The sequence below is a fragment of the Dermacentor albipictus genome, chromosome 1, assembly GCF_038994185.2.
Source record: "Dermacentor albipictus isolate Rhodes 1998 colony chromosome 1, USDA_Dalb.pri_finalv2, whole genome shotgun sequence".
Lineage (NCBI taxonomy): Eukaryota > Metazoa > Arthropoda > Arachnida > Ixodida > Ixodidae > Dermacentor > Dermacentor albipictus.
In genome coordinates this window covers 160,062,062-160,081,926 of record NC_091821.1, presented here as the reverse complement: position 1 = coordinate 160,081,926, position 19,865 = coordinate 160,062,062, and the positions used below count along the sequence as shown (strand labels likewise).

The 19,865-nt window shown below is 44.0% G+C and overlaps 1 protein-coding gene and 1 pseudogene across 2 annotated transcripts in view; both read right to left on the bottom strand.

The window, feature by feature from the left end:
• The window catches only part of LOC135911130 (RAB11-binding protein RELCH homolog), a 210,901-nt gene that overhangs the window by 22,798 nt on the left and 168,238 nt on the right, over positions 1-19,865 (bottom strand). Inside the window, exons 23-24 of one of the 2 annotated variants that reach the window (XR_010567225.1) lie at positions 13,653-13,810; positions 11,076-11,263 (exon numbers count right to left, since the gene is read on the bottom strand). Coding sequence is in view for 1 of the 2 variants with exons in the window: in XM_065443265.1 (XP_065299337.1) it covers positions 13,681-13,810 (130 nt within the window). In the remaining variant the exon portion in view is untranslated. The remainder of the gene's footprint in view (positions 1-11,075; positions 11,264-13,652; positions 13,811-19,865) is intronic. The other variant, XM_065443265.1, reaches the window with a different exon arrangement.
• On the bottom strand, positions 15,095-19,764 carry LOC135910384 (piggyBac transposable element-derived protein 2-like; annotated as a pseudogene).

Here is a 19,865-nt window from a genome sequence, read left to right as displayed (position 1 = left end):
ACATTCTCTTCCAAGGCCAGCAACCTGGCGATCACTTCACCACTTGATAGGATAGGATAGGGATAACTTTAATAAAGTGCAAGCAAACGACGATTTAACGCGCCCTGACGCTGGCCAAGCGTCGACCCGGGGTTATACCCTACTCTGCACTAGCCCAGTTGGCCCTGTTTGTAGCGGGTCACCACTTGAAATTGCATCTTTTGAGACATGCGAGAAAGGCGTTAGGCTCTACTGGGCCCGAGTTGGGGTTTAGTCAAGCTGTCTCCAGAGTAGCAAGAATATACCACGTTTATAACCCCATTCGGTCGTTACTGTTTTCTCCGGCTTCCGTTTGGGATTGCAATTGCTCCGGAGTACTTCCAGCGGCAGATATCCCACATCCTGGAAGGCCTAGCGTGGGTTGTGAATATGATCGACAATATTCCAGTCTTCAGCAAGACATGCGCAGAACATGACCTTTACTTTCAAGAAGTCCTGAATCGAATGACTAATGCAGGGGTCATGCTAAACTGCCAGAATTGCATCTTTGCAGCCAGCAGCGTCAAGCTCCTTGGTGTCGATGTCAGCACAGAAAACATCTCTCCTGATCCAGATAAGGTCACCGCAATAAAAGCCATGCCAGCGCCGCGAGACGTCACAGGTGTCTGTCGCCTCCTCGTAAATCGCACTGGACATTTCCTGCCGGGCATATCGGAATTGACATCACCGATCCGAGCTTTGCTGTTCAAGTATTCTGAATGGACTTGGGGCCATACTCAACAGACTGCTTTTTCCAATCTAAAGGAACTGCTCTGCTCTGACCTTTGTGTTGCTCAGTACAACGTGGCATACAAGACGACAGTACCAGCTGATGCCAACTCCTTCAGTCTTGGCGCTGTCCTGTTACAAGAGCAGACTTTTGGTGGGCGCTGACCAGTTGCCATCACGCTACGGCCACTCACGCCAACGGAATGTTGGTACAGCGAGACGGAGTAGGAGGCTTTGGCTGCATGCTGGGCGGTGCTCCATTTTGAAGAGTATGTTCATGGCCTAAATTTCTTCCTTCAGGCAGACCACCAGCCAATCCTGGTGCTCTTGGGGACCATAGATGTCAACTTGCTGCCTCCATGGATTCAATGGTTCCGACTGAAGCTGATGTGCTTCCAGTCAGTACCAAGTGATGTATGTACCCAGCAAGTTGATAGCCATGGCTTACACGATCTCATGTGCACCAATGGATGGTCCACCGCCAAAGCAAGCTGATCCAGTCGAGCTCTTTGTGGAAGAGATTCTTCGCTCTCTCCCGGACTTTGACGCCACCCCGTCAAGACGAGCTCCACCATACTCAAGGCAAATTATGGCGAGTGTAACCTTCTGCTGGAATACTGTACCAAAGGCTGGCCGGCCCAGGCAGTCAAAGCTGCTGTTTCACGTCAAAAGGTACTGGCAGTTTCGTGGAGACCTCAGTATCTGGGAGAAGCTACTTCTAAAAGTAGCTTCTCCCAGATACTAGTCCCAGGCGAGTCTAGCAGTGCTATTGGAGGAATTAGAGGGCAGTAAATGGGATATAATAGGGCTCAGTGAAGTTAGGAGGCCAAAAGAAGCATATACAGTACTAAAAAGCGGGCACGTCCTGTGCTACCGGGGCTTAGCGGAGAGAAGAGAACTAGGCGTCGGATTCCTGATTAATAAGAATATAGCAGGTAACATACAGGAATTCTATAGCATTAACGAGAGGGTGGCAGGTCTTGTTGTGAAACTTAATAAGAGGTACAAAATGAAGATTGTACAGGTCTACGCCCCTACATCCAGTCATGATGACCAGGAAGTCGAAAGCTTCTATGAAGATGTGGAATTGGCGATGGGTAGAGTAAAAACTAAATACACCATACTAATGGGCGACTTTAATGCCAAGGTAGGCAAGAAGCAGGCTGGTGACAAGGCAATGGGACAATATGGCATAGGCACTAGGAATATCAGGGGAGAGTTATTAGTAGAGTTTGCGGAACAGAATAATATGAGGATAATGAATACCTTCTTCCGCAAGCGGGATAGCCGAAAGTGGACGTGGAGGAGCCCGAACGGCGAGACTAGAAATAAAATAGACTTCATACTCTGCGCTAACCCTGGCATCATACAAGATGTGGACGTGCTCGGCTAGGTGCGCTGCAGTGACCACAGGATGGTAAGAACTCAAATTAGCCTAGACCTGAGAAGGGAACGGAAAAAACTGGTACAAAAGAAGCCGATCAATGAGTTAGCGGTAAGTGGAAAATAGAGGAATTCCAGATCAAGCTACAGAACAGGTATTCGGCTTTAGCTCAGGAAGAGGACCTTAGTGTTGAAGCAATGAACGACAATCTTGTGGGCATCATTAAGGAGTGTGCAATGGAAGTTGGTGGTAACTCTGTTAGGCAGGATACCAGTAAACTATCGCAGGAGACGAAAGATCTGATCAAGAAACGCCAATGTATGAAAGCCTCTAACCCTACAGCTAGAATAGAGCTGGCAGAACTTTCGAAGTTAATCAACAAGCGTAAGACAGCTGACATAAGGAAATATAATATGGATAGAATTGAACATGCTCTCAGGAATGGAGGAAGCCTAAAAACAGTGAAGAAGAAACTATGAATTGGCAAGAATCAGATTTATGCGTTAAAAGACAAAGCCGGCAATATCATTACTAATATGGATGAGATAGTTCAAGTGGCTGAGGAGTTCTATAGAGATTTATACAGTACCAGTGGCACCCACGAAAATAATGGAAGAGGAAATAGTCTAGAGCAATTCGAAATACCACAGGTAACGCCGGAAGAAGTAAAGAAAGCCTTGGGAGATATGCAAAGGGGGAAGGCAGCTGGGGAGGATCGGATAACAGCAGATTTGTTGAAGGATGGTGGGCAGATTGTTCTAGAGAAACTGGCCACCCTGTATACTGTAGGGGTTGAAGGACGGACGTCGGGATGAAAAACCAAACTTGGGAGGTTTTATTTTACATTATATACAGAGAGGTGAGACTCAAGTAACAGTCGTACAGTCATTACGGGCCGGCAGCAACTCGGACGCTGCGGCCTGCGGCAAGAAGTTCGAGAGAGGTCAATCAGGGAATTAGGGAATGCTCTGGTCTCTCTGGAATGCTTCTTATAAACCCTTCGAGCACTGGAAGTCGCGTCATGTTTGACCAATGCGAGAGTCCGCTCAGATGACGCCATTTTCGGCCAATCGTTGGCGCCCATGTCGCGGTGTCACACCCGGCGGCTCTCTGCGGTCTTGCCTCGCTGACTTGCAATGCACTTCTTCTAAGGTGGAGAAGGGGGGGGGGGGGGGCGCTCATGCTCCATTGTACGAGGGCCCACCTGCTCCCGGTGGTACGGCTCCGCAGTGGTGGCAAATGCCTTCTTCAAAGGCGAAGAGGGGTAGGCTTGGACCTTCCCGGCACGTCCGGCTGTCACGGCGCATTACCGCCGTCTTGGTTTGGCACCCACTTTACTTCCAACAGTACCGTGATATCCCCTCGCTTTCTGGAAGAGTCAAGCAGAGAACAGCTACCGGCGGCTTACGAACTTGTTTGCACGTGAACTTGTTTGCTCAAGCGCTCCTCTGGAATGTGCTGCAATTCGATGTGGTCCGGGGAAACTCGAAGTAGGCGCAGGAAACAGCTCCATATCTAACAATACGCAATGCCTCATAACGTCGAGCATACCGGAATCTTGGAAAAACGCTAACATAATCCTAATCCATAAGAAAGGGGACGCCAAAGACTTGAAAAATTATAGACTGATTAGCTTACTGTCCGTTGCCTACAAACTATTTACTAAGGTAATCGCAAACAGAATCAGGAACACCTTAGACCTCTGTCAAGCAAAGGACCACGCAGGATTCCGTAAAGGCTACTCAACAATAGATCATATTCACAATATCACTAAGGTGATAGAGAAATGTGTGGAATATAACCAACCCTTATATATAGCTTTCATTGATTAGGAGAAAGCATTTGATTCTGTCGAAACCTCAGCTGTCACGGAGGCATTACGGAATCAGGGTGTAGACGAGCCGTATGTAAAAATACTGAAAGATATCTATAGCGGCTCCACAGCCACCATAGTCCTCCATAAAGAAAGCAACAAAATCCCAATAAAGAAAGCCGTCAGGCAGGGAGATACGATCTCTCCAATGCTATTCACAGCGTGTTTACAGGAGGTATTCAGAGACCTGGATTGGGATGAAATGGGGATAAAAGTTAATGGAGAATACCTTAGTAACTTGCGATTCGCTGATGATATTGCCTTGCTTAGTAACTCAGGGGACCAACTGCAATGCATGCTCACTGACCTGGAGAGGCAAAGCAGAAGAGTGGGTCTAAAAATTAATCTGCAGAAAACTAAAGTAATGTATAACAGTCTTGGAAGAGAACAGCAATTTACAATAGGCAGCGAGGAACTGGAAGTCGTAAGGGAATACATCCACTTAGGGCAGGTAGTGACTGCGGATCCGGATCATGAGATGGAAATAATCAGAAGAATAAGAATGGGCTGGGGTGCGTTTGGCAGGCATTCTCAGATCATGAACAGCAGGTTGCCATTATCCCTCAAGAGAAAAGTGTATAATAGCTGTGTCTTACTAGTACTCACCTACGGGGCAGAAACCTGGAGGCTTACGAAAAGGGTTCTACTCAAATTGAGGACGACGCAACGAGCTATGGAAAGAAGAATGATAGGTGTAACGTTGAGGGATAAGAAAAGAGCAGATTGGGTGAGGGAACAAACGCGAGTTAATGACATCTTAGTTGAAATCAAGAAAAAGAAATGGGCATGGGCAGGACATGTAATGAAGAGGGAAGATAACCGATGGTCATTAAGGGTTACGGACTGGATTCCAAGGGAAGGGAAGCGTAGCAGGGGGCGGCAGAAAGTTAGGTGGGCGGATGAGATTAAGAAGTTTGCAGAGACGGCATGGCCACAATTAGTACATGACCGGGATTGTTGGAGAAATATGGGAGAGGCCTTTGCCCTGCAGTGGGCGTAACCAGGCTGCTGATGATGATGATGACTTCCGCATTGTGATTGTGGTGGCGACTCTTCAGCATTCCATATTCAATTTCATTCACGACGGGCATCAAGGTTTTAACCGATGCAAAGCCATTGCTCGAGAATCGGTGTGGTGGCCTGAAGTAAACAGCCACATCGAGACCCTCGTCTCTAACTGCGCCAAGTGCACAGAAACCCATGTCCAACTTGCAGAACTAATGATGCCTTCCCAGACTCCAAGTCTTTCCTGGGAGGAAGTGGGAGTAGACCTTTTCCACCTGAAAGGTCAAGATTATGTGTTGCTGGTTGACTACAAGTCATGCTTCCCTGAAGTCATCAGTCTGTGCTCTATCACTATACCCGCCATCACCATGGCCATCAAGAGCGTCTTTGCGCGCCACAGCATTCCTAGTGTTGCTCGCAGTGACAACAGTCCACAGTTCTCATCCAAAGACTTCTCTACCTTTGCGCAGGCTTACGGGTTCAGGCAGGTCACCAGCAGCCCACATTTCCCACAGTCCCATGGTGAGGTGGAGAGGATGGTGCGAACCATCCAGGACTTACTGCCCAAAACAGACGATCCTTTTTTGGCACTGCTGGCCTACAGGCACGCTCCTAGTGCCAAAGGAGTCAGCCCTTCACAGCTTCTAATGGGCAGGCACCTGCAAACCAGAGTTCCCAAGACGTTACAGCAGCTCGAGGCAGGCTGGCCCTCGTCTCTGTCTTTTATCAAGAGTGATCAAGTTAATTGGAAGAAGCAGGCACAGGACTTCAACCAGAGGCATGTAGCTCAGACACAACGCCCACTTCAGACTGATGAGCAGGTTTGAGCAAGTGATATAAACAGTCGTGTGATGGTGCAAGGACCAGCTCAACGTCGCCGGTTGTATGTCGTGGAGACTCCGAAAGGAGTTCTCCAACGTTATCGGCTAAACCTCTTCCCAGTGTGCAATGACCCGAGGTCCAGCAGTCCTGCCGAACTTGTCATTGGTGAAGAACCCGAGACGAAGCCATCATGCAGTGAAACTTGCACAGCGGGATCGGAGGTTGTTACTTCCGTCCCGACTTCCCCGGCTTCATCCCAGCCCAGTTCACCCATTAACATGTCAAAATTTGAAAGACAGATCCGGAGGCCAAAAAGACTGAGCTATTGATTGGGTGGAGCTGCACATACTGCATTTCCTGAAGAGGGGGGATGCAGTGTGTGCAAAGTGCCACCAGTTGGCACCGGTGCTTTGGAAGCATATATATTCAATGGCAAATAAAGCCTGGGGGCATTTGATGGCTATGGGGCTTGGTGTACGGCTCGTTCTTGCGTGAAAGTTACATGTACAATACTGTTCAACACTCCTTATTACTGTAGAGCACCGTACAGGAACTGAACAAAGCACGTGGAGGCAATGGGCCAGTTGAATGCACACTAGGCCACCTTGCTTGCATAGATAAGGTTGGTTGGTTGGTTACTTTGGATTTACCGTATTTACTCGATTCTAACACGCCCTCGATTGTAACGCGCACCTGTTTTCCGTGACCTAAAAAAAAGGAAAAGTCCTTTACAGTACCGCACACCTCATTCTTTCATAAAGAAATTCAACTTTCTTTCATTTGGAAAAAACAAAGATTTACTCCCAATGCACTTAAGTTGCGATAAATAAAAGAAGTGGCAGTTTCACCCAATAGGCGAAGCATTGATTACGATAGCAAATTAGTAGACAGCTATACATAGAGTAAGGATAGTAGTTTTATCGGCCACATAAATATTTAAACATTCTCTTACTAACTAAATTAACAAGGATGGTGTCACGTGCACACAAGCAAACATGAACACGTCTCACTCAATAACCGCGGAAACTCTTTATCAAAACGTTGGAGTGAGGAAGTGCAGTAGCAGGAGCGAGCGAATTAACCTTTGTGCGGCCTCTCGCTTCAACGCGAACGGCGAGAACACAGTGCGGCGCGCAGACTCTGTCTCCATAGCAGATCGCTTTCAAGATAGAAGCCACGCGGCCAAGCCGTACGTAGCAGCCGCTAGAGTCACCGTATATGCCTCCCGCAGGTATAGGGCTCCCTGCGGGAGCCATATACAGTGACTCTCGCAGCCGCCAGTGTAGAACACCTCTCCTGCCACGCACGCAACTTTCGGGAACTCTGAACGGCCGTGATGCGGCCCCATTCCCATCGGTCTCCACACATGCGATCACTTTCCTTTTAATTGTGGCATCATGATGAACTCGGCATGTCATCGCAGTCAGCACTTCCATGCTGATAGAGCCAATGCAGAAAACAGGAAGACCGGGAAGACGGATGGTGCACTAACCTATACCAAAGGAGGCATTGCCTGAGCACATGTACTACAGCACATGGGCTTGAAGCGTGCACAAGGCGGCCATTTTGAAATGCCAATGGCATAAGATAATGCAGATTTAGAGTCGTACTCAATTCTACCGAGCACACAATTTTTGGACCCACTTTATCGGAGAAAAGTATGCATTAAATTCGAGTAAATACGGTAATGGCACAAAGGCAACTAAGGCCATGCTGCGCCAAGCTGCATGCAGCTTGCACAGCATGGCAGGCAGCATGGCATGGCATGGCATGATGGCTGCATTGTTTCCTTTTGTCACGAGACAAAAGGAAACACAATGTTAGAGCAGGTAAACCTGCATTACATTATAGTTGGTGCAAATAACCTGTTTTCTCAAAAAAGTCAAACAGGTTAGTAAATGGCACTAGGGGGTCATCTGCCAGTAATAGGAAAGGGTGTAAAGGTATATGTAAATTATACAGGTTCTGTAAAAACTTCCTTCTCTGTATGTCAATGTATGGACATGCCATTAGGACGTGTATGACTGTAAGAGGTTCATGAGCAAAACGTGAACAAGGTGAATGCAGGAGCCAACGTTTTGACAAGTGGACTTGTCTTCTTCAAGGCGACGTACGCTTTCCTCGCCACAGTATATATAGGTGGGGTTCTTCTAAAGGGGAGAGGGTGTGAGGCGGGAGGGTGTGGAAATGAGGGAAGGTGTGTTAGTGTGTCGAACTGAGAGTAAAGGAACGCTGTGCACAAGGTCAAAGCCAGGGCCACCCCACCCCGGTCTGTCAACGCTTGCGTGTTAGCCGGCATATGGTACAGTATATAGCATATGGTATAGTAGGCATATGGTCACTACCATAGGGATTGTCAATAACACTCCATTGAAAATTGCCAAAGAGAGATGGAGAGCACAGTGCCAAATCTAGGCAACTCATAGCTTCTGTCCTTGGGGTGCAGTATGTTGCTGCACTAGTGTTTAAAAGACACATGTCGTTTGTTAGAATAAGATCTTCAAGTGTTTGACCCCTGGTGTCGGTTGTGTAACGACCCCATAATGTGTCATGATGATTCTTACAATTAACCCATGGTTCTCAGTCCCCAGCAGCTGCAGAGCACTTGACCAAGGCGACAGTCACACCTGCAATACAGCAGAGGGTGCTAAGAATCTCTAGGTCCGGACAGGCCGCCAATGGAATTTGACCCTGTCGACCTTTACCAGCCAAACTCTGTCAAGTGAGGCTAGCTTAGCAGGACTCTTTGAGGAACTATCAGACATTGTTTGGTATATCATCGGCCTTAGTGAGATTTGAAGAACTGATGAGGCTTATACATTGCTGAATAATGGCCGTGTCTTCTGCTATAAAGGTAGGATTCTTAATCCATAAGGACATAGTGGGCGACATTGACAAATTCTACAGCATTAATAAAAGGGTAGCAGTAGCCGTAATCAAACTTAATAAGAGGTATAGATTAAAGGTAGTACAAGCCTATGCTCCAACATCCAGTCACGGTGATGATGAAGTAGATCAGTTTTATGAAGATGTCGAATTAGCAATGAGAAAAGTGCAAACTCATTATAATGTAGTAATGGGCGACTTCAATGCAAAAGTGCAAAAAAGTAGGCTGGGGAACAAGCAATTCGAGACTATGGCGTCGATGCTAGGAACGCTCGAGGAGAAATGCTGGTAGAATTCGCAGAAAGGAATAAGCTGCAAATAATGGACACCTTCAGGAAGCATAGCAGCAGAAAGTGGACCTAGAAACGCCGTAATGGTGAAACACAAAATGAAATAGACTTCATACTTTCTGCCGATCCCAGCATAGCGAAGGATGTTGAAGTGTTTGGTAGATAGAATAAAGTGCAGTGATCATAGGTTCGTGAGGTCTGGAATTCACCTCAATTTTAAGAGAGAAAGAGTTAAATTGGTCAGCAAGAAACAGGTCAGCCTAGATACAGTAAGGGTAAAAGCTGACCAATTCAGGGTGGTACTTGCAAACAAATATGCAGCCTTAGAACAGAGAGATGAAGATGACACAGAGGTAATGAATGAAACCGTAACTAGGCTGGCTTCAGAAGCAGCAATTGAAGTGGGATGTAAGGCACCAAGGCAACCAGTAGGTAAGCTCTCCCAAGTAACAAAGGGCCTAATAAAGAAACGACAAAGAATGAAAGTGTCCAATTCAAGAGATCACATAGAATTTTCGGAACTGTTAAAACTGATCCACAAGGCAAAAATAGGTGATATTTGAAACTATAATGTGAGAAAGGCTGAAGAAGCCATAAAAAACAGACGCGGCCTGGAATCAGTGAGAAGGCAACTTGGCATAGGACAAACCAAGATGTATGCACTGAAAGATAAGCAAGGTAATATCATCAGCACTCTCGAAGGTGTAGTAAAAGCAGCGGAAGAATTCTATACTGACCTGTACGGTATCCAGAGGACTCAGGATACCTCCGTTAGAAACAGTAATGAACAGGATACAGAAACTCCTCCTATAACTAGGGAGGAGGTGAGAAGGGCCTTACAAGACATGAAACGAGGAAGAGCAGCAGGAGAAGATGAAATAACAGTCGATTTAATCAAAGATGGAGGAGACATAATGCTTGGAAAACTGGCGGCTTTTTATACGAGGTGTCTATCCCCAGAAAACAAGAAGAATTCAAACATTACACTAAGCTGCAAAAAGGGAGACATTAAAGAACTGAAAAATTATAGGCCCATTAGCTTACTCCCAAGTATTATACAAAATATTCACCAAAATAATCTCCAATAGAATAAGGGCAACACTGGACTTTAGTCAACCAAGGGAACAGGCTGGCTTCAGGAAGGGACACTCTACAATGGATCACATCCATGTCATTAATCAGGTAATCGAGAAATCCGCAGAGTAGAATAAGCCTCTCTATATGGCTTTCATAGATTACGAAAAGGCATTTCATTCAGTAGAGACACCAGCAGTCATAGAGGCATTACACAACCAAGGAGTACAGACCGCTTATGCAAATACCTTGGAAAATATCTACAGTTTCCACAGCTACCTTAATTCTACACAAAAAAAGTAGGAAGATACCTAGGAGTAGGAAGAAAGGGGTCAGACAGGGCGACACAATCTCTCCAATGCTATTCACTGCGTGTTTGGAAGAAGTATTCAAGCTATTAAACTGGGAAAGCTTAGGAGTAAGGATCAACGGCGAATTTCTCAGCAACCTTCAGTTTGCCAATGACATTATTCTATTCAGCAACACTGCTGACGAGTTACAACAAATGATTGAGGACCTTAACAGAGAGAGTGTAGTAAGAGTGGGGTTGAAGATTAATATGCAGAAGACAAAGATAATGAGGAACAGCCAGGCACAGGAACAAGAGTCCAGGATCGCCAGTCAGCCTCTAGAGTGTGAAGGAGTATGTTTACCTAGGTCTACTTATCACAGGGAACCCTGATCATGAGAAAGAAATTCACAGAAGAATTAAAATGGGTTGGATCGCAAATGTCAGCTCCTGACTGGAAGCTCACCACTATCATCGAAAAGGAAGGTGTACAATCAGTGCATTTTACTAGTGCTGACATATAGGGCGATAACCTTTAGGTTATCGCTTTTTTATTTAACACGGTTATTGGGACTTTGTCCCTCTTTCCACGCTCGAAAAAGCACTTGTCCTTCGATGTCAATGACACCAGGGTTTTTGTGTCAACCTCCATCGCTCTCTCTGAGGTGCTGGAGGACACTGAGAATCGAGCGCCAAGACACGTGCCTCAAGCCTTAGGGTTCGGTTGATTTTAGGGCCCTGCAGAACGGGTGGACCTTTCGAAGAGGATGGAGGCCCTTCGAAGAGGATGGAGCAGCACCTGCTGCATCCACCACGGGGGCGGGAGGGGTCACCGCGGGGCCACTGTGCACAGGCTCGGAGGACTCCTGAGGCCTCTGTGACACTGCCCCCACCTGCGTCACATCAGCATAACTTCTTCGTGAAAGGTATGATAGTCGTTTCTGGCTTCAAAGAATGAGATTTGTCCTTTCACAGTTAGTGCAATTACTTCTTTTCTCTTTTTCCAGCAAGCACAAGACCGCAGGTAAGCTGGATGGTCTCCTTTGCAGTTAATGCAACTTGGGAAAGAAGTGCAGTTGCCAGATTGATGATCATTGGAGCTGCATTTAGCACAGGTTGTTTGGCCGCAGCATGCATGTGAAGCATGTCCAAACCTGTGGCATTTCAAACACCGTCTGGGGTTCGGGATATATGGTCTAATGTTTACTTTTACGTACCCTGCATCCAGCGAGGTAGGCATTACACTTCTTCCAAAAGTAAGTACGACATGTTTTGTCGGGACTTATTGGTCATTTCTGTGGATGACAATTTTTTGTACCTTGGTAACACTTTGTTCCTGGAAACCTTCTAGCAGTTCCTCATCACTCAAGCCAAGAAAGTCCTCCTCAGATATCACACCCCTGCTTGTACTAAGTGTTCTGTAGGCTAAAATTGTCACTGTCCCATCACAAATACTGGTAAGTTCTGAGAGCTTCTGTGCTTGATCTTTGTCATTTAGTTCTAGGAAGAGGTCCCCACTAGACATTTTTGAGGCTTTGTATGTCAGTCCGATTTTGTCTTTCAGGCACTTGGCCATCAGGAATGGAGAGAGGTTTCTTACTGGTATGTTGCTTTCACTGTGGAGTGCACAACACTTGGGAAATGATGGAGCGTTGCTCCAAAAAGAGAACTGGCACGGTGCTTCCATGCGGCATCTTTTCCGACACCAATCATAACCAACAGAAGTTTGCGCTGCTATAAGAAAAATGTGTATGTTCGGCAACAGCGGCGACCGCCCACCATGGCGCTCAACAAAGGGACGGGAAGGGACGGGGCAGAGCTTGCATACAAGTCTTGGATACTTAGGCTTGAGCTTGCATACAATATGGTGCACCCAAGGTAAGATAGCCAAACAGGGTTAACCCTTGCTGCTAAGGAGAAAGGAAGTAAATGGAAGAGAGAAGATGACAGGAAAGACCAGAAAGTGTGAGAGAGAGAGAGACAAAGATTTGAGGAGAAAGAAATAGGGAAAGGCAACTGCCGTTTTCCTCCAGGTGGGTCAGTCTGTAGGTGCTGTCTATGTGAAGCAGAGGTGTGTTCCCTCAGCCGGGAGGCCTTAAAAGTCTGAACACCTGGCATTGGCTCAACCCCCAGGATTCCCATTTCCCCAGACACGGCTAAGCCGCGCACCGCTACATGGGGGAGGGTCCAACCATCATGTGCTCGGGTACGTGGTGTCGCAGCACACCAAACGCCTGCTGACGCAGACACCTCTGCATAGAAAAGCTGAGCGAACACAATAGTTCAGTATGAGGAGGCTTTTGCATGCTCTCTGACCAAATAACCAGTGCTCTGCAAGCCTAAAGGAATGCAGGAAAAAAAAAAACGAGGCGCCTGCTGAAAATAGTAAAAACAAGTACTCCCTATACAATAGAAACCTGTTTTCACATTTGCAAAGCTACTGCTTTCCTGCATAGCATGGGCCTCACTATAGCTAGTACTGATGCCAACAAATCTTCCTAATCATTTTTTTTTTTCATGATCTTTCATGAAGTTGGGAATTAATAACCAGTTGCATATTTCGTATATTTTAGATTTTTTTTGCTCTCAGTACTTAAACTAAAAATAGCAAATTATTACTTTCGTGTGTGTTCCTTGACATACTTCTTTGAAGTTCCACATAAGAATTCTTTAAAAATGACTGAGCAATTGTTACTACTATACATCCTTTCAGAACAATAGTGATCAGGCTATTATTTTATGTATCACAGTATACATTGCGACAACTAAATCCTGAAATAAAAACGTTAAAACATAAAAGCACAGAAAATGAGAGCATTTCTAGAGGTACCGAATGAACTAAAAGTGCCCTGCATTGAATATTTCTGCATGTATTCGTAAGAGCGCATTCTTGTGTGTTGTATTTATGTATACCTGTTGCTGGGATGTTTGTAGATATGCCTTACAAATAAATAATTTACAACTACAGTGCCAAGATGTTAGAGTGTGCCAAATTTTATATCAATCAATAAATTACCTTTATTAAATTTTAATCATGCAAAATTTGTACTCGGCACATCACTTTTTGTTTCCTGTGTCCTACATGTCCTAGCTGGTCTTTCATCAGGCTCATGATCTAATCTTTCACAAGCGTACAATATGGCCAACAAACAAGGATAGAGCTTGACAGGCAACCACACATACTGCTCTTGACAAATGCAGAGTGTGAAGCTGTCAGCATGCGATCCTACACTAAGGTTTTCTTAATGCTTTAAAAGCCCAACATGGTGGTCAGATACTCACTGTAGGCCTTGACTAGCAATGCCTCTGCTCATTTCTTTCGCAACTGAAAGATGTTTGGAAGGTTTGAACGAGCATTAGTAGGAGGCACAGTGAAGATTTTCGTCATCTTCCGCTTCATCTCCTCCATACTTGCCATTGGCGAGCTCAGTGATGGGGTTCTGGAATAGCACACCATAGTTAATTAGTACACTCTGAAAGTTTTTCTTAGATGTTTAAATTTGAAGATATTCAAGACATCCCCAAAAAATAAACCAAAGGAGATAACATACATTTCTATGCACTCTTTCTTTCTTACTTTTTAAAGTTCTAGAATATTTAAAAATTGCATGTGGCAGAGGAAGCAATCCCATCACTTCAGTTGGATTAAGCAGACATCACCTGTATGAAAATTCAACAAAAATTCACTCATCCTTTCATTTTTTATTAGAGCGCACATTACAGTTGTCTAAATAAAGGTGGACTGTGCTCAGTACATGTCTATTTCCTATGAATGCTAAGGTTATCAATAGTTTAATAGCATGTGTTGCTGAGAAATTTGGTTCTGCTGGTGAAGGAATAGTCAAGCTTAAATGAGGAGTAAATGGGGAGGAACACAGAAGGCAAGTGGCAACATGTACCAGTACAGAGCATGGCGAGAAAGCCACCTTTAAAAAATTTTCTTGCTCAAAAGAAAACTTGCTATCATAAAACTTTCAGAGGTATTTGCTAATGAAGTGCTCTATCAAATGTGCCATCTTATACATTTTTACTTGGACCACTTCAGTGAGCAACATCACAGCTGAGTGTGCACATAAGTGATCATAATGACCTGTTTGTCTTTATTCTTTTTATTTTATTTTTTGTAGAAAACTTCAAATCTATACATTCGAAATAAATTTTTATAAATAACATACCTTCCAAAGAAAACAGGGGGAAGGCGGGAGATGGAGATTCAAGACGATGAGCAAAACGAGAACAAGGTGAAAGCGGGAGCCAACGTTTCGACAAGTTCTCGAAAAAGACAAGTCCACTTGTCGAAATGTTGGCTCCCGCTTTCACCTTGTTCTCGTTTTGCTCATACGTTCCAAAGAGTCACAAAAAGATTTTAGAATACTGAGGGGGAAAACAGTTTCCAATATACATAATTGTAAGCTTGGTAGACTTTCTTTGTTCTTGAGAAAACTTGAGACAATGCTACTTTGAAGATTTTAATGAACACTGTAACATGCCTAACCATAACTACTCTAGACTGTAAATTGTTGCACAACACAGTTTTAACCCTTTACTGCACAATTTTTTCTTTTGCCATAAAATTATTCATGTCGTTGCAGGGAACCATAACAATAGTTGTAATAATAAAAAAATATGTTCAGTGGACTTTTACAGTTTGTATTGGCAGAAAAAGGGTACGTTGCATATTTGCAACAACGTGCACATAAAGAAAATGTTGAGGAAAGCCCGGGTTATTGTGTTTCAAACTGTCACATTTATTTACATGACAATCAGCAAGGGGGAACACATGGTACAATAGAAAGCTATTTCACTTGCTTGCTTGAAAAGGTTGGTTCTATACCTTGAGCAGTAATCAGTAAGTAATGAGAAATGGTGGACTCATTTTGTAGTGTGGTACACAAAAAAGCAATTGCTCTTGTTTGTGGAACAGAGATGCACTCCACATTTAACGCAGTAGCTCATGCAGATTCCTGTGCAGCCAGGAAGCTTGCAGCGCTGCCGCTTCTTGCTGCAAAGAACCCAGTGACCAACCTCAGGAAAGCAATGAAAATAATGAGCACTGAGGCAGATATTCTTCTTGAGAAATAATACATAATCTGACATACATAGCCTGACATCCTGAGTTGGAGTTGATGGTCCCTTTTTTTTCTTCTCCTCAGAGGCTTGTTCTACTGACTCATTGCTAGGCCTTCCTCGCTTTTTCAGCGCCGTCTTCCCAGCCTTGCAGAGTGATGCAGCCAGGTCCATCCTGAACTCAGCCAACGGAAGTAGCCTTTCAGTGTACTGATCGCGTTTTTTCATGACGTTCCTCTTGTAAAGGAACCAAGCATTTACAGCTGTCAAGTCAAGAATGTGCAGAAAACCAGGAAAATAATATTTTTTCGACCTCTAGTAGGGACAGTAAATGGAGATGAGGGAGTTCAAAAGGCCGACGCCTCCCATGTGCTTATTGTAGATGGTGATCACTGCAGGGCATAGTATCTCACTCTGCTCTTTTTTTTTTACGATTATACCTTGATCCACTTGTAGCAGGCTTTGTTCCAACAAATGAAGAGAGCGAAGTCACTGCTCGGGTATCTTGCTACCTTGTGCATGACAGCTCAATTCCATCCACAACCGCAACCCTCTCTTCAAAATATCCTCTTCCTTTTTTTCATTTCTTGCTCGCTAGGTAGGCCTGGGCTGTCCAGCAGGCCAGGCCTACCTAGCAGGCCAGGCCACTAGCACAGACATAAGGGTGAAGCCGTAACGATGCGAGACAGCAGAGCGCGCGCGCGCTCACCCCGATAAAAAAATTCGGGCATTCCACCAGGCAACACATTTCACACACGATAAATCCAAACAGACTTACACTCGGGGTCGTCGCCACTCCCGGAAAGTTCGCTGTGTTGGCTATCTGACGGAATTGCTCGGCAATAATAACGTTTAGGATCCATTTCTAGTTCCAGAACAAAAATCAAACCCAGTGAGCACGTTGTTGCAAATACGCAACGTAGTAACTTTCCGTCGCGAGAAATAAACTATTGCGAGAAAATAATGTTTTTTGCCATCTAAACGATTAGGAGGATGTATTGCACAGCTTAACATTTTTTTCCACAGCTTATTTTGTTCAGAAAGGCGTTTATAACTGGCAAAACTTACCTGTATAGCTACGTGCTGGCGCGAGCAGCGTCCACCATATTTGTTTGGCAATAGTTGCGCAGAATGAACACAGAGAGCAGAAAATAAAGACGCGTTTTTCAAACTATTGTTGCAGAAATGCAACATCGTGTACAGGAGGAACCAAATGAACTTAGATTTTGTTTTTAGGGCCGTTTATCGGTATGTTGCATATATGCAACAAGGTGCAGTAAAGGGTTAAGTACACAAGCAAATCTTCAGAGGGCCTCATGACATGAAAAAACTTTTTTTTTACAAATATATTCACCAAGTACTTCACACCGGTACTGATGTATGAAACCACAAATTTTATTTGAAAAATTTTACATGGTCAAGCACCATGTCTGGGACACTTGGCATGAAGTGACCCGATTCAAAGTCACAAGTGCTACCAATGCTTTTCAGAAAACTATGTCGTCTATCGCAAAGATAGGCCCATTGCAGGTGAGGGTGTCTTTTTGCTTGTTCATTCATCATTACAGTCTTCAGCAACTGATTATGAGTGCAATGCACTGGAGTCTGTACGGTGCAAGATAGTCCTATCTGATAATTTCACGTTCACTGTTGGAGTGGTTTATCGCTCGCCCAGCTCAGATATTAGCACAGTGCAAACATTATATGAAATTTTCACCGAGGCGTGAGCTCAGACGATGCTTCTTGGGGGTGATTTTAATCTGCCTGGGTTATCTTGGTGCAATGATACGTGTATAAGCTCAGCAAGTGCATGAACCTTGCGATGAAAAATATCATGGACACGTTTGGTCTGACGCAGTACGTTACTGATCCTACTCGTAATGATGCTGTGTTAGACTTACTGTTTTGTAACTCACCAGATTTCATAAGAAATGTGACTGTCATTCCGGGAATTAGCGACCATCTTGCTGTTGTTGCCAGTATACGAAAAGAAAAAAACGAGTAGAAGGGTCTACTTTGATGAGAAGGGTGACTACGATGCAATTCCTAAAAAACTTCATAATTTCTTTTCTGTTTTCGAGTGCTTATCTGAGGAGCGCAACGTGCATGATATGTGGGACAATTTCAAGAATATGTTACTCGAGCTGGTAAGTGCACATATCCCCAATGTTGATTTTTCAGCTTAAAAAGCACAAACAGCCATGGATAACAAGACATATACTAAAGCTTATCAAGAAAAGGATGAGGGCATTTAACACATTCAAGAAAACCAAATCAGCTGCTCATTTCGCAAAAGCACATACGATTACATGCGAATATAAGCTAAAGATAGGAAAAGCTAAAGATGACTACTTCACCGAGCTAAGCAACAAAATGAAATCAAACCCTAAATTGTTTTGGAAGTACTCAAAACAGTGTGGTTCAGAATCCTTCGGAATACAGGAGTTAACATATAATGGTAAGATAATTACATAAGACAAGGATAAAGCTGCGTGCCTAAACAACTTTTTTCATTCAGTATTCCTACCCGACCACACCTGTCATATTCATCCACCTACAATGAATATTTTGCCTAAGCTTCCTGTTGAGCTTAGTGTTAATGGAATAAAAAAACTATTGAAGAATGTTGATGAGAGTAAATCTAGTGGTCCGGATAATATTTCCCAACGTGTGCTCACACATTGCGCAGGGCCAATTTATATGTGCCTTTATTCAATTTTTGAAAAATCTTTATCGACAGGTATTTTACCACGACTGGAAAATTGTGCATGTTGTTCCGATACGTAAAGGTGGGTCCAAGAAAGACGTTGCTAACTATAGGCCAATATCACATACGTCTATCCAGTGTAAAATACTTGAGCACATCTTATATAAAGAATTAATAAATCATTTAAATGAGCATAAGGTACTAATTAACGAGCAGCATAGATTTCGTAACGAAATATGTTGCACAACTAGTTGAGTTTTATCATGACATAATATCGAACGTAGATGCAGGAGGACAGGTTGACGGTGTGTTCCTGAATTTTCAAAAAGCCTTGGACACGGTATCACATTAATTCTTATTGTTTAAGCTTAGTACCCTAAACATTGATGCAACTGTTCTTAATGTATTGAATGTTACCTTTCCCAAAGAATGCAATGTGTAATACTGAATGGAAATTGTTCTGCATATGCAGTTGTTACGCCAGGAGTCCCACAGAGCTCTGTTCTGCATCCGCTATTATTTTTAATCTGTATTAATAATATTTCTGCCAGAATTTCACCTTCTATTCGCTTGTTGGAGGATGACTGTGTTGTGTACAAAAAAAATTACCCATCACAATAATACAATTGAACTTCTGAACGACTTATCACTTATTCATGACTGGTGTAGTAAATGGAAAATGACTCTGAACATGGCAAAGTGTGTACACCTCTCATTTACTAAAAAGATTAAACCAATTCAGTCATGGTATAATCTGAACAATGTACTATTGAAGCAAGGCAGTACGTATAAGTATCTAGGTATGCTACTGTCATCTGAATTTTCGTGGAAATTTCAGGTAGACAGTATCATAGCCAAAGCTTGTAAAGCTTCGCATTTCATTCAGAGAAACCTGCGATGTTCACATGCAAATTTAAAACGTATGACATATACAACTTCCTTCATTGCTGCTCTAGAACAAATACAAAACCATGCTGCCAGGTTCGTCTTGGGGCGGTACAGAAGGAGGGAGAGCTGTACTGCAATGAAGGCTGAGCTAAGAAGGGAATCTTTTTCTGCCCGCAGCAATAACCTGAGATTAAAATTTTTATATTTGATTTACTATAATAAAACTGGAATTAATAGGGAAATTTACCTAAGGAAACTTCATTACATTTCAAAACGAACTGATCGTAGTTGCAAAATCCTCGAGTACCCTGCCAAGACGAACATGTATGCCAACTCATTTTTTGTTTGAACAATTAAACAGTGCAATAGGCTGACTGAAAAACAAGTGCATTGTGTGAATGAAAATGTATTTTATTTCATATTGTAACCCCCCCTGCTGTAACGCCTTTGGGCGCTGCGGGGTAATTGATGAATAAAGAACAAAGGTGTGCAGCCGTGAATTTTGGAGAACAAGAGTTTTTTGGCACACTGTTGTCAACGAAACTATGCTAATTCTATGGTTCGGGATCGGTGCTCACGCACCATCGCATCTGCGCAATTGACCAATGTCTAGGAACAAAATTCACTGATCCTACCATGCTATTGGTGAAAAGAAGAAGAAGCCGAGGTGCGGATGTCCCTCACATCGGCTCCGTCGTTTTTGAATGTTTGTGCAGCCTTCTTTGCCACCATCACGGATTCAAGCACATCACTGGATTTGTGAAGTCACCGGGAATTTGCGGACACCTTTCTTTAAGGTGGGACTTTCATTTTTGGACTGTGACTGTCCTTTC